Below are 24,060 nucleotides of genomic sequence, written 5' to 3' on the forward strand. Positions count from 1 at the left end.
CATCAACCCTCAGTTTGTTTTGTGAGATTGAGAGTCACTTATGGTTTGTCTCCCTCCCAATCCCATGTTGTTTCATTTACTCTTCTCCTACCCCCTTAACCCCCCATGTTGCATCTCCTCTCCTCATATCAGGGAGATCATATGATAGTTGTCTTTCTCCGATTGACTTATTTCGCTAAGCATGATACCCTCTAGTTCCATCCACGTCATCGCAAATGGCAAGATTTCATTTCTTTTGATAGCTGCATAGTATTCCATTGTGTATATATACCACATCTTCTTTATCCATTCATCTGTTGATGGACATCTAGGTTCTTTCCATAGTTTGGCTATTGTAGACATTGCTGCTATAAACATTCGGGTGCACGTGCCCCTTCGGATCACTACGTTTGTATCTTTAGGGTAAATACCCAGCAGTGCAATTGCTGGGTCATAGGGTAGTACTATTTTCAACATTTTGAGGAACCTCCATGCTGTTTTCCAGAGTGGTTGCACCAGCTTGCATTCCCACCAACAGTGTAGGAGGGTTCCCCTTCCTCCGCATCCTCGCCAGCATCTGTCATTTCCTGACTTGTTAACTTTAGCCATTCTGACTGATGTGAGGTGATATCTCATTGTGGTTTTGATTTGTATTTCCCTGATGCCGAGTGATATGGAGCACTTTTTCACATGTCTGCTGGCCATCTGGATGTCTTCTTTGCAGAAATGTCTGTTCATGTCTTCTGCCCATTTCCTGATTGGATTATTTGTTCTTTGGGTGTTGAGTTTGCTAAGTTCTTTATAGATTTTGGACACTAGCCCTTTATCTGATATGTCGTTTGCAAATATCTTCTCCCATTCTGTCAGTTGTCTTTTGGTTTAGTTAACTGTTTCCTTTGCTGTGCAAAAGCTTTTGATCTTGATAAAATCCCAATAGTTCATTTTTGCCCTTGTTTCCCTTGCCTTTGGCGATGTTCCTAGGAAGAAATTGCTGCGGCTGAGGTCAAAGAGGTTGCTGCCTGTGTTCTCCTCAAGGATTTTGATGGATTGCTTTCTCACATTGAGGTCCTTCATCCATTTTGAGTCTATTTTCGTGTGTGGTGTAAGGAAATGATCCAATTTCATTTTTCTGCATGTGGCTGTCCAATTTTCCCAACACCATTTATTGAAGACGCTGTCTTTTTTCCATTGGACATTCTTTCCTGCTTTGTCGAAGATGAGTTGACCATAGAGTTGAGGGTCTATTTCTGGGCTCTCTATTCTGTTCCATTGATCTATGTGTCTGTTTTTGTGCCAGGACCATGCTGTCTTGATGATGACAGCTTTGGAATAGAGCTTGAAGTCCGGAATTGTGATGTCACCAACTTTGGCTTTCTTTTTCAATATTCCTTTGGCTATACGAGGTCTTTTCTGGTTCCATATAAATTTTAGGATTATTTGTTCCATTTCTTTGAAAAAAAATGGATGGTACTTTGATAGGAATTTCATTAAATGTGTAGATTGCTTTAGGTAGCATAGACATTTTCACAATATTTATTCTTCCAATCCAGGAACATGGAACATTTTTCCATTTCTTTGTGTCTTCCTCAATTTCTTTCGTGAGTACTTTATAGTTTTCTGTGTATAGATTCTTCGTCTCTTTGGTTAGGTTTATTCCTAGGTATTTATAGTTTTGGGTGCAATTGTAAATGGGATTGACTCCTTAATTTCTCTTTCTTCTGTCTTGTTGTTGGTGTAGAGAAATGCAACTGATTTCTGTGCATTGATTTTATATCCTGACACTTTATTGAATTCCTGTACAAGTTCTAGCAGTTTTGGAGTGGAGTCTTTTGGGTTTTCCACATATAGTATCATATCATCTGCGAAGAGTGAGAGTTTGACTTCTTCTTTGCCGATTTGGATGCCTTTAATTTCCTTTTGTTGTCTGATTGCTGAGGCTAGGACTTCTAGTACTATGTTGAATAGCAGTGGTGATAACGGACATCCCTTCCATGTTCCTGACCTTAGAGGAAAAGCTTTCAGTTTTTCTCCATTGAGAATGAAATTTGCGGTGGGATTTTCATAGATGGCTTTGATAATATTGAGGTATGTGCCCTCTATCCCTACACTTTGAAGAGTTTTGATCAGGAAGGGATGCTGAACTTTGTCAAATGCTTTTTCAGCATCTATGGAGAGTATCATATGGTTCTTGTTCTTTCTTTTATTAATGTGTTGTATCACACTGATTGATTTGCGGATGTTGAACCAACCTTGCAGCCCTGGAATAAATCCCACTTGGTCGTGGTGAATAATGCTTTTAATGTACTGTTGGATCCTATTGGCTAGTATTTTGATGAGAATTTTTGCATCTGTGTTCATCAAGGATAATGGTCTGTAGTTCTCTTTTTTGATGGGATCCTTGTCTGGTTTTGGGATCAAGGTGATGCTGGCCTCATAAAATGAGTTTGGAAGTTTTCCTTCCATTTCTATTTTTTGGAACAGTTTCAGGAGAATAGGAATTAGTTCTTCTTTAAATGTTTGGTAGAATTCCTCCGGGAAGCCATCTGGCCCTGGGCTTTTGTTTGTTTGGAGATTTTTTGATGACAGTTTCAATCTCCTTACTGGTTATGGGTCTGTTGAGGCTTTCTATTTCTTCCTGGTTCAGTTGTGGTAGTTTATATGTCTCTAGGAATGCATCCATTTCTTCCAGATTGTCAAATTTGTTGGCGTAGAGTTGCTCATAGTATGTTCTTATAATTGTCTGTATTTCTTTGGTGTTAGCTGTGATCATAATTTATTTATTTGGGTCCTTTCTCTTTTCTTTTTGATAAGTCTGGCCAGGGGTTTATCAATCTTATTAATTCTTTCAAAGAACCAGCTCCTAGTTTCGTTGATTTGTTCTATTGTTTTTTTGATTTCTATTTCATCGGTTTCTGCTCTAATCTTTATGATTTCTCTTCTCCTGCTGCGTTTAGGCTTTCTTTCTTGTTCTTTCTCCAGCTCCTTTAGGTGTAGGGTTAGGTTGTGTACCTGAGACCTTTCTTGTTTCTTGAGAAAGGCTTGTACCGCTATATATTTTCCTCTCAGGACTGCCTTTGTTGTGTCCCACAGATTTTGAACCGTTGTGTTTTCATTATCATTTGTTTCCATGAATTTTTTCAATTCTTCTTTAATTTCCTGGTTGACCCATTCATTCTTTAGAAGGATGCTGTTTAGTCTCCATTTTTTTTGGTTCTTTCCAAATTTCCTCTTGTGATTGAGTTCTAGCTTCAGAGCATTGTGGTCTGAAAATATGCAGGGAATGATCCCAATCTTTTGATACCGGTTGAGACCTGATTTAGAACCGAGGATGTGATCTATTCTGGAGAATGTTCCATGTGCACTAGAGAAGAATGTGTATTCTGTTGCTTTGGGATGAAATATTCTGAATGTATCTGTGATGTCCATCTGGTCCAGTGTGTCACTTAAGGCCTTTATTTCCTTGTTGATCTTTTGCTTGGATAATCTGTCCATTTCAGTGAGGGGAGTGTTAAAGTCCCCTACTATTATTGTATGATTGTTGATGTGTTTCTTTGATTTTGTTATTAATTGGTTTATATAGTTGGCTGCTCCCATATTAGGGGCATAGATATTTAAAATTGTTAGATCTTCTTGTTGGACAGATCCTTTGAGTATGATATAGTGTCCTTCCTCATCTCTTATTATAGTCTTTGGCTTAAAATCTAATTGATCTGATATAAGGATTGCCACTCCTGCTTTCTTCTGATGCCCATTAGCATGGTAAATTGTTTTCCACCCCCTCACTTTAAATCTGGAGATGTCTTCGGGTTTCAAATGAGTTTCTTGTAGGCAACATACAGATGGGTTTTGTTTTTTTATCCATTCTGATACCCTGTGTCTTTTGATTGGGGCATTTAGCCCATTAACATTCAGGGTGACTATTGAGAGATATGAATTTAGTGGCATTGTATTGCCTGTAAGGTGACTGTTCCTGTATATTGTCTCTGTTCCTTTCTGATCTACTACTTTTAGGGTCTCTCTTTGCTTAGAGGACCCCTTTCAATGTTTCCTGTAGAGCTGGTTTGGTGTTTGCAAATTCTTTCAGTTTTTGTTTGTCCTGGAAGCTTTTAATCTCTCCTTCTATTTTCAATGATAGCCTAGCTGGATATAGTATTCTTGGCTGCATGTTTTTCTCATTTAGTGCTCTGAATATAACATGCCAGCTCTTTCTGGCCTGCCAGGTCTCTGTGGATAAGTCTGCTGCCAGTCTAATATTTTTACCATTGTATGTTACAGACTTCTTTTCCCAGGCTGCTTTCAGGATTTTCTCTTTGTCACTAAGACTTGTAAATTTTACTATTAGGTGACAGGGTGTGGACCTATTCTTATTGATTTTGAGGGGGGTTCTCTGAACCCCCTTGAACCCTCCTTGATGCTTGTTCCCTTTGCCATATTGGGGAAATTCTCTCCAATAATTCTCTCCAATATACCTTCTGCTCCTCTCTTTCTTCTTCTTCTGGAATCCCAATTATTCTAATGTTGTTTCGTCTTATGGTGTCACTTATCTCTCGAATTCTCTCCTCGTGGTCCAGTAGTGCTTTGTCCCTCTTTTGCTCAGCTTCTTTATTCTCTGTCATTTGTCTTCTATGTCACTAATTCTTTCTTCTGCCTCATTTATCCTAGAGTGAGAGCCTCCATTTTTTATTGCACCTCATTAATAGCTTTTTTTATTTCAACTTGGTTAGATTTTAGTTCTTTTATTTCTCCAGAAAGGGCTTTTATCTCTCCCGAGAGGGTTTCTCTAATATCTTCCATGCCTTTTTTGAGCCCGGCTAGAACCTTGAGAATTGTCATTCTGAACTCTAGATCTGACATATTACCAATGTCTGTATTGATTAGGTCCCTAGCCTTTGGTACTGCCTCTTGTTCTTTTTTTTGTGGTGAATTTTTCCGCCTTGTCATTTTGTCCAAGATAAGAGTATGAAGGAGCAAGTAAAATACTAAAAGGGTGGCAACAACCCCAGGAAAATATGCTTTAGCCAAATCAGAAGAGATCCCAAATCGTGAGGGGGGAGAAAGGGGATAAAAAGGTTCAGAAAGAAAAAAAAAAAAAAAAAAAGAAACAATTAAAAAAAAAAAACCCAATAAAGAAAAAATATAAAAAGGAAAAAAAATATATATATATATATTAGATAAACTAGTTAAAAAACGTTAAAAAACAAAAGGGTAAAAGTTTAAAAAATTTAGCAGAAGAAGAGAAAAAAAAATTGAAAAAGAAAAAAAAATTAAATTAATTGCAAGGCTAAAGAATCATGGGGAGAAAGCCATGAGTTCCGTGCTTTGCTTTCTCCTCTGGAATTCCGCTGCTCTCCTTGGTATTGAAACTGCGCTCCTTGGTAGGTGAACTTGGTCCTGGCTGGGTTTCTTATTGATCTTCTGGGGGAGGGGCCAGTTGTAGGATTCTCAAGTGTCTTTGCCCCGGCGGAGTTGCACCGCCCTTACCAGGGGCTGGGCTGAGTAATCTGCTCGGGTTTGCTTTCGGGAGCTTTTGTTCCCTGAGCGCTTTCCGTAGAGTTCCAGAGGGCAGGAATGAAGATGGCGGCCTCCCGGTCTCTGGCTCGGAGGAGCCAGGAGCCCGGAGCCCCACTCCTCAGTGCGCCCTCAGAGAACAGCGTCCAATTACTCCCGTCACCCTGCCTCCGGCCACGCTCCGAGCTCACCCAGCCTGCGACCGGTTCAAGGTAACCCCGAGCTTAGAGCTCACTCCTCGGCTCTGTCTCTGTAGCCGGCTTCCCTGTTCTAATACCTGTAAGCTCTGTGACACTCAGACACCCCCGATCCTTCTGTGACCCTGTGGGACCTGAGGCCACGCTGACCCCGCGTGGGCTTCACCCCGGTTTAGCCTCTGGAGCGATGTCCCTCAGCGGAACAGACTTTTAAAAGTCCTAATTTTGTGCTCCGTTGCTCTGCCGTTTGCCGGGAGCCGGCCCCTCCCCCCGCGGTCTATCTTCCCGTGGCTTTGGATTCACTTCTCCGCCAGTACTACCTTTCAGAAAGTGGTTGATTTTCTGTTTCTAGAATTGCTGTACTTCTTCTCTTCGATCTCCTGTTGGATTTGTAGGTGTTTGCAATCTTTAGATAAGCTATCTATCTGATCTCCTGCTACCTGAAGTAGTCTCAGCCTGCTACTTCTCCGCCATCTTGACTCTTCCTCCTCTTCTCATAATTTTAACATGTTCTTTTCTCTAACATTTTAAATGTAAGAATACAGTATATAATACAATAGCATACAAAATAAGGGTTAAATGACTATTCATGTTATCAGTAAGGCTTCCAGTCAACAGTAGACTATTAATGAAGTTTTTGGGGAGTCAGAACGTCTATGCAGGAGCTCCCGGCACTCAGTCTAGAGTATGTGACTCTTGATCTTGGGATTTTGAGTTTGAGCCCCACATTCAGTGTAGAGATTACCTAAAAAAATAAAATCTTTAAAAAAAAATTATATGGAGGGGCACCTGGGTGGCTCAGTGGGTTAAGCCTCTGCCTTCGGCTTAGGTCACGATCTCTGGGTCCTGGGATCGAGCCAGGCATAGGGCTCTCTCCTCAGCAGGCAGCCTGCCTACCCTCCCTCTCTGCCTGCCTCTCTGCCTACTTGCGATCTCTCTCTGTCAAATAAAATCTTTTAAAAAAAATTATATGGCGATTTTCAACTGCACAGGGAGTCGTGGCACCTAGCTCCCACATCATTCAACGGTGAACTACACACTTAAAATTCTGTTAGCAAATTTGGAAAGACCTTCTCCAAAAGAGTTACTTAGGTAAACTATATTTTACTCAGTTTAAAAAAAAAAAAAAAAAAAAAAAAAAACATTAGAATTGGTCATTGGTCAATACATTAGTAAAAACTTCCTATTATTTTTAGTAATTCTCTATAACATACTGGAGAAACTGTTACTTTTGCTTGAAAACTTCACTGTTCCCTACCTAACACAATCCTTTCCATTTTTTTCTTTAAAGATTTTATTTTTAAGTAATCTCTACACCCAACGTGGGACTCAATCTCACAACCTCAAAATCAAGAGTAACATGCTCTACCAACTGAGCCAGCGAGGCACCCCAGACTCTTTCTACTTTTAGATGACAGGTCTTAAAAACCTGCGTAATAACCCTAAATTGCCATCCCTTTCACCCAATGAAGCAAAAATTTTTTATCAGACAGAGCTCAATTTAAATCCTAACCCTACCATCTAGCTATAAAAATGTAAAATCCCTATATTAATGATTTCATAAGGGTAAATGATGCCATTTATAAAACATAATAGTGCCTAATAAAGCATATACTTGGAAAGGTTTTGAAGAAAAAAATTTTGTTCTGCAATTTCTTATAGATATAATTAACATATAACATTGTATTATTTAAGGTGTACAACAATTTAAGGCATATATATAGTGACATGATTTCCACAATAAGGTTACATCCATCACTTCACGTGGTCATAAATTATTCTTTTCTGGATTACCTGGGGGCTGCCTTCAACTCAGGTCATGATTCCAGAGTCCTGGGATCAAGCCCTGAGTCAGGTTCCCTGCTTGGCAAGGACTCTGCTTGTCCCTCTGCCTATGCCCCTCCCCCCAGCTTGTGAGTCAGCGCTCTCTCTCTCTGTCTGAAATAAATAAAATCTTTATTTTTTTTTTTAATATTTTATTTATTTGACAAAGATCACAAGTTGGCAGAGAGGCAGGCGGGGTGAGGGGGGGAAGCAGGCTCCCCCCTGAGCAGAGAGCCCAATGCAAGGTCAATCAAAGGACCTGACCTGAGCTGAAAGCAGAGGCCTTAACACACCAAGCCACCCAGGCACCCCTCAAATAAATAAAATCTTTAAAAAAAAATTATTTTTCTTATGATGAGAACTTTTAAGATCTACCTGCTCTCTTCACAGCTTTCAAATATACAATACAGTATGGTTAACAATAGTCACTATACTATACGTATCCCCAGAATTTATACACAGAAGTCTGTACCTTTTTACCACCTTCACCCATTTCCCACCAACTCCCACACATACTGGTTTAAGGTTTGCTACTGAAAAGTCATTTAAAATTCCAAATATTAGAAATGGCTGTGTCTTAAGTTTTCTCCAACAGTTTTTACTATGTTTTGTTCTGTTTTTACCTTCAGTTTATAAATTGCAGGACTTCCTGGGAAAAGTTTGGCTGCTCTTTCAACCCAGTATTTTGCTCTTCCATCAGTAACATCATTTTTACAAAGCAATTCTGCAATCTTCAGAACAAGATCTTTTTGTGTTGGGTTTAATTCCACTGAACGCTGACACCAGAAAAGAAATAATAAGTTAGGATTCCTAAAGTACCTACGCTCCCATATAAAAGTTAAAAATTCATTGCTGTCCACCTTAAAAACTTTTCCCAATGACAACATGGTATTTTAAAGTTGTTTAAGTCAAACTTAAAGTGTACTGAAATTTTTTGCAGATGAATTAAGTAAAAATTATGTTTTTATCAGGTAAGCGCTCCCAAAAAAGAAAGAAAACCACACTCATAAGAACAGCATTTCTGGGTGTTAATCCTCTTTTACAAGTGCTAACTTAATGAATAAATTACAGTGTACTTTGAGCCAAATAATTTAAGATCTAATCTGTGTTAATAGTATTATCATACCAATGCTTATTTTCATAACATCCATAAAATATATTTGAATTATTTATTATACAAATTACTCTGGGTATCATGTGTGTGACTGTGCAAAGGCTATATTTTAATCTTAAATGCTTTACCTTGTAACATTCAACAGCTTTGTCTATATTTTCCTCCACTTCATGAAGAAGACCAAGAAATCGGTGAGCTTTGGGATCTCTTTCTTGCACATTAATATATGCAGTTATGTATCTGTTTAAAAATAATAATACAAAAATAATCTTCAAATTATAACATTCAGAACTGTATTTAATTCCAACCTAAAGAGTACATCTTAAACCAAAGCAAACACTAAACTAATCCACACTGTTATTCTCATTATTGACTACCACTATTTACTTAAACTAGAATATGCAAAAAATTCTAAATTATCGATAAAAAGAATAAACACATACATACAAAATTGATAATATACTTATTTTACCATTAACTACTACATTTACCAAATATTTTTTCTAATGCTACCCATAAATAAGAAATGAACACATAAATTGCTTTTCCCCGATATTTCAATAAAGCACTAAAAAGTTTTACAGAAATTAGAAAAAGATTATAGTAAATATTTACCTTTTCTTATTGTACTATTCACCTTTTAAACAAGAAAGTAATATCTAATAATAGTACTGTTCCCAGCTAAAACAGAGCAGAGGAAAAATTACTAAATAAACTAACAAACGTAGGTAATATCCATTTTTTAAATCAAGTTAACAGCTAAAAAATAAGCATCTTCTGGGCTCAATAAATATTATATATAAATATATACATAAACAATAGATATATCTATATATACACCAAAAGCCAAAACTGGAGGAAAAAGGGTCATATTAAAAAGGAACAAGGTTGACAGTCCCACTGCTGCTAGTTAAATAAAGGTGTTATTATTTTCCTTACCTATCAGCATTTTCATCTTCCCATAAATGTCTTTAACCTGTCTGCTCGCCTCCCTCCTAATTTCCCACACTCTAAATCAGGAAATCAGACCACTGAACTTCTTGGCCTTAGGAGATGAGACAAAGCCTCAGACTGTTATCTACTGAGTCAAAGATCTTTTACACAAGCTATTCTCCTGTCCAGAAATCACAGTTTAATTTTGTATTCACTGGTATTTTTCCAGCTGATTAAAGTACCAGATATCTAACCAGGAAGAAATTTAAAACAGCATGGTTCTCTTTTATTCCTTATAAGTGTTTTAAGCCTAATGATTTCTTGCCCTAAGTATAAACAAGCGGCATGCATGCAGAAAATACTCATTCTAGGCTCAATCTCCATGGAATTGAAGCTAGTCCTTTGTATCAGTCTGGAGTGATATAATACCTTATTTCCAGGACATACATAGGAAGAACTGCTAAAAAAACATATTATTTTCACCCATTTCAAGTAAGAATACCTGGGTGGAGGTGGGGAATGACTTTAGAAAACTAAAGCATGTTTACAGTTTGGTACTTACTTTTTAGCAAGATCATATTCTTTAACTTCATAGTACAGCTTTGCAAAATAGAATCCTTTCATTGACTTCTAAAAAAAAATTAAGAGTTCTTTTAATTTTCCATATTTTAAATTTTGTAAAGTATTCATAGAACTAAAAATCTGCCCTAATAAGGTTAGTATTAACATACTTGATTCTTGTTCACCTAAAAGGTATGAAAAAAAACTGCCTGCAGAAATGGACATATATCGTAAAAATCATGATTCCATGTTTTATAATTCTCATCATAAAACTAAAAATAAATTTAACAGCAGGACAAGACAACATCAGAAATTAAGAATTTATAACAGCAAGAAAACTGAAAAAACATGTGGTGCCACTCTCTCACTTTACAGATAACTAAACAGATGGAAACCTGCTTTCTTAGGGGAGGCAAGGTATACTAAAAACTTCTCTTGCCATATTCAAGTCTTTATGGGGAAAAATAAGGAAGTACTTCCAACCCATTAAAGCATGGAGGACTCCCCGGTCCAGGTACTGTTTGTTGTTCTCTCTACAGATCAGTGTTTTACACTCAAGGAATTAAAAAGGTAGAAATAAAAGTTGAATACTTCCAGTAATAAACCAAGTCCACACCCTGGCTCTTTTATTTCCGTAAGTTCCAAAGTTTAAGATCCTAGGACACACCAGGTTCTATCATACACACATGATAAGGGTACACAGCCATCAAACATAATTTTTGAAAATTATACAAGGACACAGAAAAAAAACAATATATTAATTGAAAAAAGAAGTCTACAAAGCAGTATGTTTTCATTTACTCATTTGATTTCTTTAAAAATGCAGATTTAGGATTTGTGTGCCTGCTATCATTCACCAAGCACTGGGGCACCAGTAGGACACACAAAAAAATCTCTGTCTTCAAGAGGCCTGCATTTTAGAAGAGGTGACAAGCAAACCATTACCTATATAGGAGCAGAAAAGAGTGCTATTTTATAGTATTTCATCAATTTTTTTCAGTACACCATATTTCGACAAAGCTAGAATCACTATATATCTCACAAATTAGGTGATTAATTTGTGTTAATCCTAGAATTAATCCTAGGATTCCTAACACTGCTGCCTGTTCAGTTGGCAGTGTTTCTTCTTTCTTAGCTGGTAATGGTGGTGGGGCACAATGGCATCATATGTTCTATAAAATAAGAGTTGCTGGGAAAGGTCTTACTAAGGGGATATTTGATCAGATACCTAATGAGGTGAAAAAATGATTATCTAGGGTAGACTAGAGAGCGATGGACTATTTGCCCACTGTTAACTATGTTTCAATTTTTCCTTTTTAATCAAACCTACAGAAAACACTCTTAATCACACTCATCTTCTTAAAATATTCTTCTCAATGACTTCAAAGACACCATGCTCTCTAGTTTAACTTCCACCTTAGTGGCCATTCCTTCTCAGGCTCCTCCTTACACTGACTTACCCACGAACCAGTCCTAAATCCTCTTCTCTTTCAGATCTCCTCTGTGTCAAATACTGAATCTCACCTATGACTACTGACAGTATATTAACTCTCAAATATGTATCTTTGATTCTCACTTTTCCTAAGCTCTAAACTTATGTGCAAAATATCATCACCAAAATCTGTCAGTTCTACCTTCTACATTACCTCAATCCACCCATTTTTTTACATCTCTGTTGCTATTACCAAAGTCCAAGTCTGCTATGATTTCCCTCTAGGACTTCTGAAAAGGCTAATTCCTTCCTGTTTCCCTCTATGTATTTTTCCTCCCATCTAATTCATTCACCAAAGGGGTATCATTTCAAACATAAGACAAACCATGTTACGCTTCTGCTTAAAATTTAAAATCCTTCTATGGCTTCCATTATGCTTTGAAAATACCCAAATTTCTCACCAAAGGCTAGCATGACATGGACTTTACTTCACCTGGCCCTTGCATACTATAGGTTAGCCAGTGACTAAAACCAGAATGCATCTCTACAACTGGGGCAGCCCTGGGGACTCTGTTTTAAACAGGCCAACAGCCGGTATTGATATGATATGATTTCTATCCATCACTTTCAATATCAGAGTGAGAAATTCAATGAATGTACGTAAATAAAAGAGAAACTATGGTTCCCTTAAACAAACGCCTCATCATCTAGAGACACATGTGAATGAACAAACAAGATTCTCACTATCCTAGTAAAACCACAACTAAGGGGAAATGAGCTTGAGAGAATCACCTGACCAAAACAAAACAGAAATCCCTACTAAGCAAGACTCTAGTCTGGCACAGTGAAACAGTTAAGTATCGAATAAATGGAAGGCTCCCCATGCCCCACACTTCCCTCTCACCTCCCCCTACATCTTGGGGAGGCAGGGTTGGGTCCAGTATATCTGTTAAAAATGTAACAGGTATTCTAAGTCAAGCGAGTAGAGAAAAATTCCAGGGAAGCAAAAGGGAAAAAAAAAAATCTACATTTTCAGTAGGAATACAGACCCAGAAAAGTGGGGTCTCCCAATCCTTCTAATTTTAAGTTTTGAGCAGATGTCAGAAGAGTTACCATACTGACTTTGGGCACTCAAGTCCTCAGAAACCTCACTTTTTGGTCCTTGATGTCACTTCATCCTATTTTTGTGAAGCAGAATTCACCTATCACTGGATTTCTTCACTCACTAATGGCTAGGTTTACTTAACTTAGATCTTCACCCCACATGAGCTGGGTTTAGACCTTCATGAGACTAGCCGGTTTTACTCTGATAATGGATTGTCTCCATAATAATCCTGCTCAGTACAAGAGAAACCACAGTTCAAACACTGACTGCCTGCATGAGTTTGCCTGATGAACAATTAAGTCAAAGCCAACACCTAGGCAGGACAATGCAGCAGCAAAGTGGTATTTCAGATAGTTCTGAATAGCATTCTCCCACTATCATACTAAAGTATGCTTGCTTCATTATTTCTCACAAAATCCTGTTAATTTCCTTCACTGAATTTATACAGTTTGTAAGTATTTTTGTTTGTATAGCTATCTATCCCTCAAAACTGTAAGGCTTGGGGTGCCTGGGTGACTCAGTGGGTTAAAGCCTCTGCCTTCATCTCGGGTCATGATCCCAGGGTCCTGGGATCAAGCCCCACATCAGGCTCTCTGCTGAGTAGACAGCCTGCTTCCCCTCCTCTCCGTGTCTGCCTCTCTGCCTGCTTGTGATCTCTGTCCGTCAAATAAATAAATAAATAAATATCTTTTAAAAAAAAAAAAAAAACTGTAAGGCTCCACTGAAGTAAGACCCTGTGGTTTGCCCACCACCATGGAACCAGGAACATTAACTGGCAGATGTTACATATTCACTATTTACTGAAATACACATAAATTTGTGTACCATTATTTCCTAATAAATTTCTAAAAACTAAATAACTAGTTCAAAGAATATTTAAATATCTGAACCATTTACTATAATGCCAGTAGAGTTTATAGCACAGTTTATAGTTTATATGCCAGTATGGTTTATAGCCATACAGTTTATAGCAATCTACTTCTCCACTCAGCATTTGAATGCCTCAGAGTATATACTCCTCAAAATTAATTAATTTTTCCCATTTCTTCAATCATTGCCAACTTGGTAAGCAGAAGAGGTACCACTAAGTCAACCTGGCATTTCTCTGATTGATAAGACCAATTTTTAATATTCACACTGAAATATTCAGAGTATAAATTCTCTACTAATATACTATGGCCATTCCCAACTTTCAAAGGGCACAGAAAAGATTCTCTTGCTAATTTTTAAGGGTTCTTAATCATACTGACATCTGAGGGTTTTTTGAAGCCAAGAGTCAGGGGTCCAACCAAGTGCACCACCCAGAAGCCCCTCAGGGCTTTCTGCAGCTTTCCCAAATTGTCATTTATCTGTATTTATGTGTTTGTGAAATAAAGCTTCAATTTTTATGCAGTAAAAACTATCTTTACTGGTTTGTTTGTTTTTTTTTTCAGATTATATGGTATAAAAGGTCTTTCTCATTTGAGTTGAAAACTCATCTGTATTTTCTTTCAGTTTCTCTAAAATTACTTTTAAGTCAAACTTGTTTTGGCAAATAATGAAGGCAAGAACCCTATTTTTTAAAAATAAATGGTTAAACCCAAAAAAATCATTAAACAAAATGTCAATTGTTTAAGCAACATCTACTGTATAATCCATATTTTCTCCATTGCTTTGGAATGTCACTTTGCAATGTCACATAAATCTATGTTATGGCATCTTAACTTAAAACCCCTTTCTCCTACTATACTTCTTAGTCCTCACCAAAGGTGTTAAATAAGCAGATATGTTTTAAGTCATAAAAGCATACATGAAGATTACAAAAATTTAAAATTACAGAAAAGTATAAAGTTGACAAGATATACACACACACACACAAAAAAATCTTTTGTTTGTATCTTACACTACTTCCTCTCTTAAGGAACCAATACTGCTAAATAATTTTCACAAGGTCTGACTGACAAAGTGAGGGAAGACATAGAGCAATAATGGGACACAGATGTGGATAGTTATTTAGGGCAAACAAGAGCACGAATGTCTTTTCAGGCTAAGGAAAAACAGCCAGTTGTTTCAGAAAACAACCAGTTTTCTGAAAGAAAAGGGGGAAATAAGGGCTTAAGAAACTGAAAGGGGTAACAAGAAAAGATGTCAGGGTAGTACCTTGAAAGGGAAATTTACAGCTGACAGAAGAATGAATAGGGCCTGGTGGTTCACTGCCAACAGTCTCAGTTTACCAATGACGAAGTGAGGTAGTTTGTTGAGTAAACATGTGAAAAATTTGAGGTGCACAGTGAAATTCTAAAACAGAGGCTGAAAAGAGTAAGTGATCAAGGACAGGTGCAAGGCCCACAAATAAATGCTTACCTATACAGTCACATAATCTCCAACAAGGGTGCTAACAACACTCAATGGAGAAAAGACTGTTTTCAACAAATGGTGCTGGGAAAACTGGATACTCATATGCAAAAGAGTAAAGCCGGACCCTTATTTTACACCATCTGCAAAAATGAACCCCAAATGAATTAAAGACCTAAAACTAAGATCCAAAACTATAAAACTCCTAGAAGAAAACATAGGGGAAAAACTATATTTGATTAAGCAATATATTTCTTGGGATTGACACCAAACACATGGGAAACCAAGTAAAAATAGAAATAAATCAAACTTAAAAACTTTTGTATATCAAAGGACACAATCAATAGGGTAAAAAAGTCAACCTATAGAATGGGAGTAATATGTGCAGACCATACAGCTGATAAAGGATTAATCTCTAGGATATATTTAAAAAAAACACACACTCCTACAATTCAATAATAAAAAAATCAAATAACCCAACTAGAAAACAGGCAAAAGACTTTATAATAGACATTACTCCAAAAATGATATATGACTTCCTAAAAGCACATAAAGAGCTGCTCAACATCACCAATCAAGGAAATGGAAGTCAAAATCACCATGGGAGGGGCGCCTGGGTGGCTCAGTGGGTTAAGCCTCTGCCTTTGGCTCGGGTCGTGATCTCAGGATCCTGGGATGGCGCTCCACATTGGGCTCTCTGCTCAGTGGGGAGCCTGCTTCCCCCTCTCTCTCTCTGCCTGCCTTTCTGCCTACTTGTGATCTCTGTCAAATAAATAAAATCTTAAAAAAAAAAAATCACCATGGAATACCACTTTATATCCACTAGAATGGCTACTATGCAAAAAGGAAAAAAAAATGAAAATAACAAGTGTTGGTAGTGGTATGGAAAAGTTGGAACCCTTGTGTATTGTTAGTGGAAATGTAAAACGGTGCAATCATTATGGAAACAATATGGTAGTTCCTCACAAAAGTAAAATTTAAACTACCATATAATCCAGCAATCCAATTTCTGGGTATATAACCAAAAAATGAACAAATGAATGTAAACAGAGAGATAAAAATTGTAAGCACAAAAAGAAATGCTAGAAATCAAAAACATTATCATAGAAATGAAGAAAGCCTTTGATGGGCTTACTAATAACCTCAACATGGCTGAAGTAAGAATCTCCAAACTTGAGGCTATCTCAAAAAAATCTACAAAACTGAAAAGCAAAGAGAAAAAAAGATAAAGACAAACAAAACAAAATATCCAAGAACTGTGGAATAACTACAAAAGGAATAACATCCATGAAATAAGACTAAAAAGAAAAAGATGAAGGAACAGGAGAAATATCTGAAACAATAATTACTATACCCCCAACTTAATATTACACAAAAACCCAAAAATCCAGAAAGCTCAGATCTAGCATGCTCAGAGAGCATCAAGCAGAATAAATGACAATAATAATAATAATAATATACTTACACATGTCCTATTCCAACTACTGAAAATAGAAGACAAATGACATAGAACGTGGAGAGAAAAAAAAAAAAACCTCTCCTATGACAGGAGCAAAAGTAAAAAATCACATTTAACTTCTCAAAAATCATGCAAGCAAAAGAGTGGAGTGAAATATTTAAAGTTGAGAGAAAAAACAGCCAACCTAGAGAGAAAAAACAGCCAACCTAGAGTTGAGAGAAAAAACAGCCAACCTAAGTGGAGTGAAATATTTAAAGTTGAGAGAAAAAACAGCCAACAGTACTCCATAAGAAATGGGAGAAATATTTTCTCACGCAAACAAAATTGAAGGAATTTGTTACCAGTACAACGGCCTTACAAACGATATTGATAATTTAGAGAAAAAATTATACAGATGAGAAATTCACATCTATGTAAAATATATATATATGAAGGTAAAATAAAAACAATTATTTTTCTTTCTCTTAACTGATCTAACATATACCAGTTGTTCAAAACAATACCAACACGTATTTCCATTATGTATGAGAAATATATACAAAATTTCGATGTTTACATACATGCTCATGTATTTTATATAAAAGTAAAATATGTGATGGCAATGACACAAAGAAAAGGAAAATTTAAGATTACTTTATTATGAGGTACTCACATTACCCATGAAGTACTGTAGTATTATTTGAAAGTAGACCTTGATTAGTTGTAAATGTATACTGCAAACTCTAAGGAAACCACTAAACAAGTTAAAAAAAAAAAAAGCTTAATATGCTAAAAAAGGAGCAAAACTGGAGTCACAGAAAATTCTAAGTGAAAACCAGGGAAGGCAGAAAAAGAAAGAAGACAAAAATATGGGAAGAACTAGGACAACAGAAAATAGCAATAAATATGATAGCTCTTAACACAACCATATCAATATTAACTAGAACATCAATGGTAGACGTCTACCAATAGATAATTTTAATCCACAATGACAATGTCTAAGATTAACTATATGTTGCCTACAGGAAACCCCAATTAAATACGAAAACAGATTAAAGGTAAATGGCTGAAAAAAAGAAAACACTAACTCAAAAAGATATATGCATCCCCAAGTTCACTGAAGCATTACTTACAACTGCCAAGACATGAAAACAACCTACGTGTCCACTAACAGAAGAATAAAGAAAATGTGGCACATATAAACAACAGAATATATTCTAACCATAAAAATATGAAATCCTGCCATCTGCAATAACATGAGTCGATTTCAAGGGCATTACATTAAATGAAATAAGTCAGAGAATGACAAATACAGCATGATTTCCCTTATATGTGCGGAATTTCAAAAAACAAAAACAAAACAAAGACTCAAGATCACAGATAGAAAAAAGATTGGTGGTTGCCAGAGTTGGGAGGGTAGGCAAAAATGGGATTGAGCCAGGCATGGGGCTCCTTGCTGAGGAGGGATCCTGCTTCTCCCTCTGCCTGCATGTCCCCTGCTTGTGCTCTCTAGTACACACTCTTTCTCTGCCAAATAAATAAATAAAATCTTTAAAAAAAAAAAAAAGCAGACAAGAAATAGATTACCTAAATAGGACTATATCTGTTAAAGAAATTGAATAAATAATAATCTTCCAAGACTAAAAAGCACCAGGTTCACTGAAGTCTACCAAACTTAATGAAAAAGAAATTATACCAATTCTCTACACTCTTCCAGAAGATATAAGCAAATAAAATAACTCTTAATTCCTCCAATGAGACTAGCATTATCTTAATACCAAAACCAGACAAAAACATTACAAGGAAACTACAGACAAGCATCACTCACAAATACAGCTACAAAAGGTCCTCAACAGAGTATTAGCAAACCAAATCCAACAATGTACAAAAAAAGAATTATACGCCAAAACCAAGTGGGGATTTATCCCAGGTACGCAAGGTTGGTTCAACTTTTAAAAATGAATTAATAGGGGCGCCTGGGTGGCTCAGTGGGTTAAAGCCTCTGCCTTCGGCTCAGGTCATAATCCCAGGGTCCTGGGATCAAGCCCCGCATCGGGCTCTCTGCTCAGCAGGCAGCCTGCTTCCTCCTCTCTCTCTGCCTGCCTCTCTGCCTACTTGTGATCTCCATCTGTCAAATAAATAAATAAAATCTTTAAAAAAAATGAATTAATATAACCCATCACATCAACAAGCTAAAAAAAAAAAATTCATGATCACATTAATACATGTAGAAAAACATTTGACAAAAACTCCACACCCATTCACAATAAAACAAACAAGCAACAAAAACAATGCTCCGTAAACCAGGAATAGAGGCAAATTCCTCAACTTAATAAAGAATATGTACAAAAGCAAACATCATACTTAACGGTAAGGAACTCAAAAGTTTTCTCACTGAGATCAGGAACAAGGCAAGGATGTCCCCTCTCATCAAGGATGTCCCTTTACATCATCATAGTGGAAGTCCTAGCTAATACAGTAACAGAAAAAAAAAAAAAAAAAAAGAAAAAGAAAAAAGAAACGAAACACAGGTTGGAAAGGAAAAAATAAAACTACATTTGCAGACGACATGACTGTCCACATAGAAATCCAAAACAACTGATGAAAAAATCCTGGAAATAATATGCAAGTTTGAAGAATAATAGGGTAATACAAAAAAGTCAATCACTTTCCTATATACCAGCAATGAACAAGATGAATTTAAAATATGAAACACAGTATCACTTACATTAGCACCCCCAAAAAGGAAATGAAGGTGATCCCTGAACATTGTGGGAGGTGGGGGTGCCATCCTTCTGCACAGTTGAAAATCCATATATAATTTTTGACTCCCCCAAAAACCTAACTACTAAAAGCCCGCTATTAATTAAAAGCCTTACTATTAACAAAGAAGACAATTAACACACAGTCTGTACATGATACTATATGCTACATTCTTAAAATAAAACTAGAGAAAAAAATTAAATCATAAGGAAAAAAGTCGTAAGGAAGATGAAAATACATTAATACCCTACTGTATTTATTTTTTAAAAAATGGCACAGAAGTGGACACGTGCTGTTTAAACCCTGTTTTCACGCGTTAAGTATAGTTATAAACCTAACAAGATATGTGTAAGAAACATATACACATATAAGATCTGTAAGAGAGTAACTACAAAACTCTGATGAATGAAATCAAAGAACTAGGGGCACCTGGGTGGCTCAGTTGGTTAAGTGACTGCCTTCAGCTCAGGTCATGATCCTGCAGTTCCAGGATCAAGTCCCCCATCAGGCTCCCTGCTCAGCAGGGAGTCTGCTTCTCCCTCTGATCCTCCCCCTTCTCAAGCTCTCTCTCTCTCTCTTTCTCATTCTCTCTCTCAAATAAATAAATAAAATCTTTAAAAAATGAAAGATATCAAAGAACTAAATAACTGAAGACATTCCATGTTCATGGACAGAAGATCTGATCTTAACAAGATGTCAGTTTTTCCCAACTTCACCTACAGATTCAGTGCAATCCCAATCAAAATCCCAAGAACTTATTTTGTGGATATCAACAAAGTGATTTTAAAGTTTATTGATAGAAGCAAAAAAAAAACCCCCAAAGTTGCAAAATATTGAAGAAGAAAATTAGGACTGACACTATCTGACTTCAATACTTACTATAAACCTAGACTAATCAAGACAATGTGCTATTAGGTGGTCCCTTCCAATTAGCTGATAATGTAGCAGAAGTGGAGCAGAAAAAGCACACCTTCCACAAGTTCACCTACCCTGGCATGGACCTCAACCAGCTGCTGGATGTGTCTTAAAAGCCATTAGTGCAGCTGTACAGTGCCTGGCAGCAGTAGGGGCTCAGCTGGGGTTTGTGGAGGAAACAACATTCAGTGCTGAAGCATGTGTCCAAGGCCAAAGAGGCTCCCCTGATGGAAAAGGTGGTTAAGATAAACCTGTAGGACACGATCATCCTGCCTGAGGGTGGTGGGCAACATGGTGGGTGTCTACAATGGCAAGACCTTCAAATAGGAGAAAACCAAGCCCAAGATGACTGGCCACTATCTGGGTGAGTTCTCCATTACCTTCAAGGCTGTGAAGCACAGCAGGCTTGGTATTGTGACCACCCACTCCTCTACTTCATCCCTGGTAAGCAGCCTGTTCAGCCAATAAAGGCGCAGACTTCTCAAAAAAAAAAAAAAAGTATATCAGCAAAATCAAAAACAAAAAGTATACTAGCAAAAATATAAACAAAATGGATGCATATAAATATAGTTAACTGATTTCTGACAAAAGAGCAAGGGCAATATAGTGGAGGCAAAATAGTCTTTCAACAAAGAGTACTGGAATAATTGACATCCACACACAAAACCACAATAAAAATAATAACAACAACAAAGACCTCATACCCTTGCAAAATTTAATTGAAAATGGATCACAAACCTAAATGGAAACATAAAACTATAAAATTTCTAGGAGATAATGGGAGAAAATCTAAATGACCTCAGGTTTGGTGATGACTTTTCAATATACAACACCAACGGGATAACCCATGAAAGAACTGACATGCTATATTTCATTAAAATTAAGAATTTCTGTTCTGGGGGCACCCAGGTGGCTTACTCGTTAACCATCTGCCTTCGGCTCAGGTCATGATCCCAGGGTCCTGGGATGGAGCCCTGCATCAAGCTCCCTGCTCAGCAGGAAGCCTATTTCTCCCTCTCCCTGCTTGTGTTCCCTCTCTTCGCTGTGTCTCTGTCAAATTAAAAAAAAAAAAAAAAAAAAAAAAAAAAAAAATCTTAAAAAAAAGAAAAACTTCTGTTCTGCAAAAGACACTGTCAAAAGAATGAAGACAAACCACAGAATGGAAAAAATATTTGCAAGAGAAACATTTGAGAAAGGACTATTACCCAAAATAAACTAATTTTAATAAGAAGAAAACGAGATTTAAAAATGAATCAATGGGGGTGCCTGGGTGGCTCAGTGGATTAAAGCCTCTGCCTCCGGCTTGGGAGCCTGCTTCCCCCTCTTTGCCTGCCTCTCTGCCTACTTGTGATCTCTGTCAAATAAATAAAAAAAAAATCTTTGAAAAAAAAAAAATCAATGATCTGAACACATCACCAAAAAAAAAAAAAAGTAATAATAATACAGACAGAAAATAAGTATATAAAAAAATCCACATTGATTTACCTGCAAATTAAAATAAGATACCATTACATATGTATCAGAATAGCCAATATCTAGAACACTTATAACACCAAGCAAGGCTGTGGTGTTACAGGAACTCTCAATTCATTGCTGGTAGAAATGCAAAATAGTAGATACACTGTGAAAGACAGTTTGGCAGTTTCTTACAAAACTAAACATAGACATACACATGTACACACACACCCCCAAAATCTAAAAACCTAAACATACACTTAAATGATCTAGCAATAGTGTTCCTTGGTATTTACTCAGAAGAAGTGAGAACTTAAGTCACCCAAATTCCCTCATACAAAAATTTTATAGTCAAATCTTTGAAGCAACCAAAATGTTCTTCAGTAGGTGAATGAATAAACTGTGGTACATGCAGTTAATAAGATATTATTCAGCACTTTAAAACAAATGAACTATCAAGCCATGAAGAGACAAAGAAAAGACTTATGTACACATTACTGAATGGAAAAAGCCAATGTGAAAAGGTTACATACTGTACGATTCCAACTATAAGATATTCTGAAAAAGGCAAAACTATGAGGACACAAAAGATTAGTGGTTGGGGTGCCTGGGTGACTCAGTGGGTTATGCCTCTGCCTTCAGCTCAGGTCATGATCTCGGCATCCTGGGACTGAGTCTCATACTGGGCTCTCTGCTCAGTGGGGAGCCTGCTTCCCCCTTTCTCTCTGCCTGCCTCTCTGCCTAGTTGTGATCTCTCTCTCTCCGTCAAATAAATAAATAAAATCATAAAAAAAAAAATAAATAAAAAAGATTAGTGGTTGCCAGGGACTAGGGGTAAGGATGAATAGGCTGAGCACAGAGGATTTTTAGTACAATAAAACTACTCTGTGTGACACAATAATGGTAGATATACATTATTATATATTTGTCAAAACCCATAGATTATACAACACCATAAATGAACCCTAAAGGTAAACTACGGACTTTAGGTGCCAATGATATGTCAAAATACGTTCAACTGTAACAAGTATACCACTCTGTGGGGAATACTGATAACGGGTGAGGCCAAGCATTGTGTGCAGGCAGGGAGTTATGTGGGGAGTATCTGTACCTTCTCCACAATATTGCTGTGAACCTTAAGGTTGAGAAGAGGCCACAGGAAAGAAGGCAGGAATGGTCTGGGAGCAAAACAGACTGTGGCCATTCAAGGTTAGGAGGGAGACAGCACAGTAGAGGGCAAGAAACTGATCATCACACCAAGGAGTCCACAGGGGTAAGATTAAGTCCCATAATACTTGGCTTTGAAAGCAAGAGAGGCCAAGGAATTTAAAAATCAGAGAGATCTGGCTCTGAGAGCCCAGAAGGCATACACAAAGCACAACAGCCTACAGAGATACAGCACAGAAGCAGCAACTTGTAAAATATCTGTGGTATACAGTGAGGAAGAGTTATTTACTCATCTCAAAGTGTGTCACAAAGAGGCAAGGGTAACAGGGAGTCCCCTCCAGTAACAAAGGAGGTAACAGGGGCCATTTCCCTCCAACGACCCCAGCATAAACACATGACCATCTCTGGGAAACACACTGCTATTACATTCACTACATAACTTGCTTATACCAACCAATGTTCCTTCCCCATGCCACCCCACGCTTCTGTGGACCTATCCTTCCCAGTCACACTTCCCTCAGTCTCAGCCCTGTCTGTGGGTACCTGCCCCAGAAGATCAGTGCAAACCCTGCCCACACCACATCTCTGACTCATGCATTTTTATCAGTTCAGCAGCAGTGGCAGCAGATCTCATTTCACAAAGAGCCCAGCATGTACCTCGCTAAAACGTGGCCACCCCAGCAGGGAACAAACACTGCCCACAACAGGCAAAAAGAACCTCTAAAGATGACTGGACTACATCCAACATGCAGAGGAAACACTCCCTGAAGCACCAGGTCCTAGGAAACAGGGGACACTGCACTGCAAAGGCATTACATCCTCCTTTTCCTAAGGCATTACCTTCAAGAGTGGGAGACATAGCTGACTTTCCTAACACAAAGAAACAGAAAGTAGGGCAAAATAAGGAGACAGAGGAATAGGACTCAAATGAAAGAACAGGACAATAAACATAGCAAAACACCTAAGCAAAACAGATATAAATAATATACATGATAGAGAATTTAAAGTAATATTCATATAGATACTCCCTGGACCTGAGAAAAGAGTGGAAGACATCAGTGAGACCCTTAACAAAGAGATATCCCCCCCCAAAAAAAAACAAAAAATCCAGAGGTGAAGAATATAATAAATGAAATTAAAAATACACTTGATGAAATAAATAGCAAGCTAGAAGAAACAATGATGCTGAGCAAGTAAAAGAGAAAAAATTATGCAAATTGAGAATAAACTCAGGAAATTCAGTTACTCCACCAAATGTAATAATATCCACATTATAGGGATCCCAGAAGAAAAGGAGAGAGATAAGGCAGCTGAAAATGTGTTTAAAGAAATAAT

General features: G+C 37.3%; 1 protein-coding gene and 1 pseudogene across 1 annotated transcript in view; one reads left to right on the forward strand and one right to left on the reverse strand.

Moving 5' to 3' along the window:
- The window catches only part of LOC111155833 (E3 SUMO-protein ligase RanBP2-like), an 83,847-nt gene that overhangs the window by 49,192 nt on the left and 10,595 nt on the right, over nt 1-24,060 (reverse strand). The window contains 3 exon segments of the mRNA XM_022516249.1: nt 8,132-8,284; nt 8,751-8,862; nt 10,118-10,185. Of these exon segments, the coding sequence (XP_022371957.1) occupies nt 8,132-8,284; nt 8,751-8,862; nt 10,118-10,185 (333 nt within the window).
- LOC111155846 lies at nt 10,610-20,571 on the forward strand (annotated as a pseudogene).

The sequence above is a fragment of the Enhydra lutris genome, unplaced genomic scaffold (genome assembly GCF_002288905.1).
Source record: "Enhydra lutris kenyoni isolate GAN:26980312 unplaced genomic scaffold, ASM228890v2 scaffoldscaffold44, whole genome shotgun sequence".
NCBI classification, from domain to species: Eukaryota; Metazoa; Chordata; class Mammalia; order Carnivora; family Mustelidae; genus Enhydra; species Enhydra lutris.